This window comes from Pomacea canaliculata, linkage group LG8 (assembly GCF_003073045.1).
Source record: "Pomacea canaliculata isolate SZHN2017 linkage group LG8, ASM307304v1, whole genome shotgun sequence".
NCBI classification, from domain to species: Eukaryota; Metazoa; Mollusca; class Gastropoda; order Architaenioglossa; family Ampullariidae; genus Pomacea; species Pomacea canaliculata.
In genome coordinates, this window is record NC_037597.1 from 29145807 (window position 1) to 29153090 (window position 7284).

At 42.1% G+C, this 7284-nt stretch overlaps 1 protein-coding gene across 1 annotated transcript in view; it reads right to left on the reverse strand.

The window, feature by feature from the left end:
* The window catches only part of LOC112571139 (serine/threonine-protein phosphatase 6 regulatory ankyrin repeat subunit C-like), a 30584-nt gene extending 23522 nt beyond the window's left edge, over window positions 1-7062 (reverse strand). Inside the window, exons 1-2 of the mRNA XM_025249953.1 lie at window positions 6833-7062; window positions 1668-2219 (exon numbers count right to left, since the gene is read on the reverse strand). Coding sequence (XP_025105738.1) covers window positions 1668-2219; window positions 6833-6985 — 705 coding nt within the window. The 5' untranslated portion in view covers window positions 6986-7062. The remainder of the gene's footprint in view (window positions 1-1667; window positions 2220-6832) is intronic.
* Window positions 7063-7284: the final 222 nt, after the last annotated feature.

A 7284-nucleotide genomic window follows, 5' to 3' on the forward strand; every position in this document is an offset into this window, starting at 1 on the left:
GGTGAACCTAATGATGGCTTTTATTTATTTACTTTCTTCTTGACAAATCATTCAGCAGGCGATAGTGGCGCTCTGCTCAGGATAAAAATCTCCTTGTACTGTGAAATAAGTCGTCCAAACATTTACTATATTCTGCGTGTAATGTGTAAGCAATCATAAAAAAATTTGCTATAGTAGATAAAAATCTCCTTGTACTGTGAAATTATACTTTAAATTGCCCACTGGGACTAATAAAGTTGGTTGTTACTATTATTATTATTATTATTATTAAGTCGTCCAAACATTTACTATATTCTGCGTGTAATGTGTAAGCAATCATAACAAATTTGCTATAGTAGATAACAATCTCCTTGTACTGTGAAATTATACTTTAAATTGCCCACTGGGACTAATAAAGTTGGTTGTTACTGTTATCATTATTATTAAGTCGTCCAAACATTTACTATCTTCTGCGTGTAATGTGTAAGCAATCATAACAAATTTGCTACAGTAGATAAAAAAGAGAGCAAAGAACTCGATTAGGTAGCACATCCGGCGAGTTGCTGTAGAGCTAGTGAATTAACCGATGGTCAGGCCGGGGTAGGGTTAGAGTTCGGGACTTGTCCATGTTTCGGGCGCCGTTAGATAGCCACGTAAACCACACACCCAGTGTTGTACATAGGAATGGGAATCCCATGGGAATCCCATGGGAAACGTCCCATGGGATGGGATGGGATGGGACAGCACACATTTGTATTTCCCATGGTAGTCGATACTTGATATTGCAAAGTAAATTTACTGTTATTTCATTCATCAAGGATTTAAATCTTTCCTCTGAATCATCTATTGTATGTGAAGTTGCAGGAATTATAGAACAAAAGCCGAAAAGTGGTTTTCAGTGTTGTCCATAGGATTGTTAATACCATGGGAATCCCATGGGAAACATCCCGTGGGATGGGACGGGATGGGACAGGCATAAATTGCCATGGGACGGGATGGGACGGGATAGAAAAATATGTCCCATGGACAACCCTGCACACACCAGTCTGGCTACACTATATTCTTCTTGTACTTTGTAAGCAATTATCAAAACATTTGCTGTTTTCTTTGTACAGTTTCTTTGTACAGTTTATTTATACAGTTTCTTTGTACAGTTTATTTATACAGTTAATTTTCTCAGTTTATTTATACAGTTAATTTATCAGTTTCTTTGTTCAGTTTCTTTGTACAGTTTCTTTATGCAGTTTATTTATCAGTTTATTTATACAGTTTATTTATCAGTTTATTTGTACAGTTTATTTATACAGTTTATTTTTCAGTTTACCTGTACAATTTTTGTGTACAGTCTCTTTGTACAGTTTCTTTATACAGTTTCTTTGTTCAGTTTCTTTGTACAGTTTCTTTGTACAGTTTCTTTATACAGTTTCTTTGTACAGTTTCTTTGTACAGTTTCTTTGTACAGTTTCTTTGTACAGTTTCTTTGTACAGTTTCTTTGTACAGTTTCTTTATGCAGTTTATTTTTCAGTTTCTTTGTACAGTTGTTTGTACAGTTTTGTTTACAGTCTGTTACCTTGTATAAACAGTGCTTTATTGTGTTTAGCCTCAAACTTTTATATTCAACTTGTATCGGTTGTCAGTTTGCCACCGGAATTAACAGTCGCTATTCATTAACATAATGGTCACTCACCCGTGTGTCGTGTTGCAGAAGGAGATCAACGCATGCTTGATTTCCGCTGGAGACAGCATAGTGCAGCGCCACCTGTCCAGAGCTGTCTGCCAGAGTGACGTCAGCAGCAAAGGAGAGAAGCACAATGAGAAGGTCAACTCGACCCGCCATCGCCGCCCAGTGGACTGCTGTCCGGCCGCGCCAGTCCTGGTGGTTGACGTCAGCACCATAGCTCAGGAGCACCTGACAGGTATCACAGATGTCAGAACAGGTGGCGCTCCCTCCTGGGTCGTCGTGCATGGTGGTGACGTCATTGGTGACGCTAGCGATGACGCTGAGACAAGCTGTGAGAGGCGAGTGGCGATGCACTGGCTCCACAATAGCGCTGACCAATCGCCTGGCAATGAGTGGACTGGTGTTCTTCAGCAAGAGAGACAGCTCCTCCCACTGAAATGTTTGCGACAGGTGGGCCACCGTCTCCTGCAGGTTCCGTTCCGTTGACAAACGCTTCACGGTCTCCTGTGGGTCCTGTTCCTTTGACAAGTGTGTCACACCCTCCTGCAGGTCCTGTTCCTTTGACATAATTTCAATATCACACGGTCACAATGACACACGTGACATGGTAGGCAAGACAAGAATGAACACACTACAAGCATGGCAGACATACACGAGACAAGCTACGCGTTCGAGAAGCATGACCATCAAGCCACACAGCATACACGTGTAGTATCTAAGTTGCATAAATAATTTACTTATTATTAATAAGTGTTAACAGTTCATGCATTGACGCAGGCACCCTCAGCGTATATAAACAGTAACAAATTTTAAAGGCTGCTGGGACTGATGTATTTAAAAAGCGACATAGGGTAAAGGTCGCTGGGATGATGTATGAAAGACCACACTATTATTGGGTTAGCATTTTTTTAAAGAGAGGTACCAATCTGTTATTTCCCAGCCGCGTAAGCGGCGATGTACCCCCTCAATGACTGGATCACTTCAAAGAAATATTTTGTACCACAGGGGAATCCACCCGGCTAGAGTCCACCCCTCCAAACTCGCACACCGGTGCTGTGTGAACTCGGATCTGTTTTCGTCAGTCTTGAACTCTGTATCGTCTCTGATTCATTGCACACTTTGTGATATGGTATTGTTACTGCTTTACATGACACACATTGTCACTGAGTGCAACTCTCTTGAACATCACACTCGCCACTCGGACTACAAGGCTACATTGTATTTATCTGGCTCATAATCAAACGACTCCATAACATTGTTAAAAGTACTTTTTAGAATAAAGAAAACAGAAGAATAATACAGTTTGCAATCCGTCCATTTCTCCCAAATAAGAAATTTGGTCGGTTTTTTTAATATTCATTATTACTATGCCTTTGTCCGTGTGCGGACGTTTTGCCGACGGACGTTTCACCGCCGGACGTTTCGGAGCCGGACGTTTTGTCGACTGGACGTTTCGCCGCCGGACGTTTCGCCGCATTATGTCAGAGAGAGAGAGCTTACTTACTTCTCAAAGAATGAAAGTAACTACTAGATTACACAATAATTCTTTATTTCAAACAAATTTTACACACAGACTTCACAGACAGTTCACTTTGATTGTCACAGATTATGCGCAACAGCTTTGAGAAAAAACATTGATACAATGGCGAGAGAAATGTGTGAGCTAACGGTTCACATGAGGAGGGATAGTGAGAGAGAGTTCACTGAAACATTGATACAATGGCGAGAGAAATGTGTGAGCTAAGGGGCGTCACACACTTGACTTCGGCTAAAGGTCCCGCGTGAAATGCCGAAATGAAGTGCCCCGCGCCGAAACGTCCGGCGGTCAAACGCCGGTCGGCAAAACGTCCGACTCCGAAACGTCCGGTGGCGAAACGTCCGATCGGCAAAACGTCCGGCTCCGAAACGTCCGGCGGCGAAACGTCCGTCGGCGAAAAGTCCGTGTACCGCCTTTGTCACATATTGGACATATCGTATTGTTAAGATATATATACACACATAGATTTCAGTCGCATTTTTGAGATCATTACTGCTTTTGGCTATTAGCTGTTTGGTTACTTTTCGCAGATGAAGGTAGAGCAAAAACTGAAAACGGTTTTCTGAATTAAAAAAACAACTTCACACTATTTTCAGAGAAACTCAAAGAATACTGGAAACATGCGATTACAGAACATTGTACAAATGTGGGTTAGTCTACTCCCACTACAAAACATTGTACAAATGTGGGTTAGTCTACTCCCACTACAGAACATTGTACAAATGTAGGTTAGTCTACTCCCACTACAGAACATTGTACAAATGTAGGTTAGTCTACTCCCACTACAGAACGGTACACGGACTTTTCGCCGACGGACGTTTCGCCGCCGGACGTTTTGCCGACCGGACGTTTCGCCACCGGACGTTTCATAGTCGGACGTTTCGCCGCCAGACGTTTCGGCGTGGGGCACTTCATTTCGGCATTTCACGCGGGACCTTTAGCCGAAGTCAAGTGTGTGACGACCCTTAGCTCACACATTTCTCTCGCCATTGTATCAATGTATCAGTGAACTCTCTCTCACTATCCCTATCATGTGAACCGTTAGCTCACACATTTCTCTCGCCATTGTATCAATGTTTTTTCTCAAAGCTGTTGCGCATAATCTGTGACAATCAAAGTGAACTGTCTGTGAAGTCTGTGTGTAAAATTTGTTTGAAATAAAGAATTATTGTGTAATCTAGTAGTTACTTTCATTCTTTGAGAAGTAAGTAAGCTCTCTCTCTCTCTCTGACATAATGCGGCGAAACGTCCGGCGGCGAAACGCCGGTCGGCAAAACGTCCGACTCCGAAACGTCCAGCGGTGAAACGTCCGGTCGACAAAACGTCCGCACACGCTACAGAACGCTATACAAATGTGGGCCACGGCGGAGAAATGGTTTTCCAAGTGACTTGGAATTTTCTCTCAGTGTAATCTGACTGTCCTCACACTCTTCTCACTCACCCTAACGGTGTGACCTAGCTTTAGAGACTTATACTAGCAGTGAAGTATCTATGAACCTAGCTTTAGAGACTTATACTAACAGTTAAGTATCTATGAACCTAGCTTTAGAGACTTATACTAGCAGTTAAGTATCTATGAACCTAGCTTTAGAGACTTATACTAACAGTTAAGTATCTATGAACCTAGCTTTAGAGACTTATACTAGCAGTTAAGTATCTATGAACCTAGCTTTAGAGACTTATACTAACAGTTAAGTATCTATGAACCTAGCTTTAGAGACTTATACTAGCAGTTAAGTATCTATGAACCTAGCTTTAGAGACTTATACTAACAGTTAAGTATCTATGAACCTAGCTTTAGAGACTTATACTAACAGTTAAGTATCTATGAACCTAGCTTTAGAGACTTATACTAGCAGTTAAGTATCTATGAACCTAGCTTTAAAGACTTATACTAGCAGTGAAGTATCTATGAAAACTACACCTAGCCACTTCAACTGCTGCAATTGAATAGTAACATACATGCGAGAATGGTGAGCGCTATCACTGATATTATTCAAATTACTCCCTTAGCTCACTCACGATTCTTCCCTCAACTCAGGCACTACAACTCAATCAGCTAACCCTAACCCTAACCCTTTTACTCATAGTCCACACATTATTACTTACTGAGATCACAGACTATTACTCACACAGCTCATACACTATTACTCAAGTAGCTAACACACCATTACATTCAACTTACACATTATCACTCAGCTCACACACTCTTACTCAGCTCACACACTATGACTCACTGCTTACATACTATCACTCACTGCTTACATACTATTACTCAGCTCACACATTCTTACTCAGGTCATACACTATTACTCACTGTTTAAAAACTATTATTAACTCAGGTCAATCTATTACTTACTGGTTACACACTTATAATCCTTTTTACACACTATTACTCATTTAGTACACACTATTACTCAGGTCCCACTATTACTCACTGTGCACACAAGGTCCCATTATTACTCACTGCTTGCAAACTATTACTCAGGTCACTCTATTACTTACTGCTTACACACTGTTACTCCTTTTTTACACACTATTATTCAGGTCACACTATTACTGCATACACAAGGTTAAACTATTACTCACTGTTTACAAGCTATTACTAACTCAGGTCACTCTATTACTGCTTACACACTATTACTCATTTTTACACACTATTACTCAAGTCCCACTATTACTCACTGTGCACACAAGGTCCCACTATTACTCATTTTTACACACTATTACTGAAGTCCCACTATTACTCACTGTGCACACAAGGTCCCACTATTACTCACTGTGTACACAAGGTCCCACTATTACTCATTTTTACACACTATTACTCAAGTCCCACTATTACTCACTGTGCACACAAGGTCCCACTATTACTCAACACAAGGTCCACTATTACTCATTTTTACACACTATTACTCAAGTCCCACTATTACTCACTGTGCACACAAGGTCCCACTATTACTCACTGTGCACTCAAGGTCCCACTATTACTCATTTTTACACACTATTACTGAAGTCCCACTATTACTCACTGTGCACACAAGGTCCCACTATTACTCACTGTGTACACAAGGTCCCACTATTACTCATTTTTACACACTATTACTCAAGTCCCACTATTACTCACTGTGCACACAAGGTCCCACTATTACTCATTTTTACACACTATTACTCAAGTCCCACTATTACTCACTGTGCACACAAGGTCCCACTATTACTCACTGTGTACACAAGGTCCCACTATTACTCATTTTTACACACTATTACTCAAGTCCCACTATTACTCACTGTGCACACAAGGTCCCACTATTACTCACTGTGCACTCAAGGTCCCACTATTACTCATTTTTACACACTATTACTGAAGTCCCACTATTACTCACTGTACACACAAGGTCCCACTATTACTCACTGTGCACACAAGGTCCCACTATTACTCATTTTTACACACTATTACTCAAGTCCCACTATTACTCACTGTGCACACAAGGTCCCACTATTACTCACTCAGCTCATTTCATACTCGTGTTGCCGGCCTGCCCCTTAGCGCCATGAGTGGAGGCTGGCAGCGCGAGGCGGCGCTGAACTCAGTGCTTGCTATGGCGTCAACAAGCAAATCGATCTTCATCTCACTCACCTGTTTGTCTCTATGGCCGCTCTCCTCTCTTGAATCCGTCGTTATTTTTACCGGTGTGTCTTCAGGTGTGCTTAGTCTACAAACGTAAACTTCATTATCTGCGTCTGTCAGTGCATCCGTGTTACGAACGGCTCGTGCAGCTCGGCTATCCATGGGCAAGGAAAAGATGAAACTGCTTCTCGCCCCTTTCCCCACCCGGCGTCCTCCCTTTGGCCGGATGGCGAGATTCTGTGGACCGGTGTCTCAGCTGCGTCTCGCAGTGTTGATGATGTAGTCATGGAAACGCTGGAGAGAAACATGCGACTAGAGACACGCGCGTGCCAACCCAACAAACACACCGCGCGTCAGGCAGACTGCCGTAACCACGACAACAGGAGGCACTGGTACTGCTAGCGCTATTTCTGTGTCTCAGTGCAGGAGCCAAATCATTGGATTTTACGAGTGGTACTCGC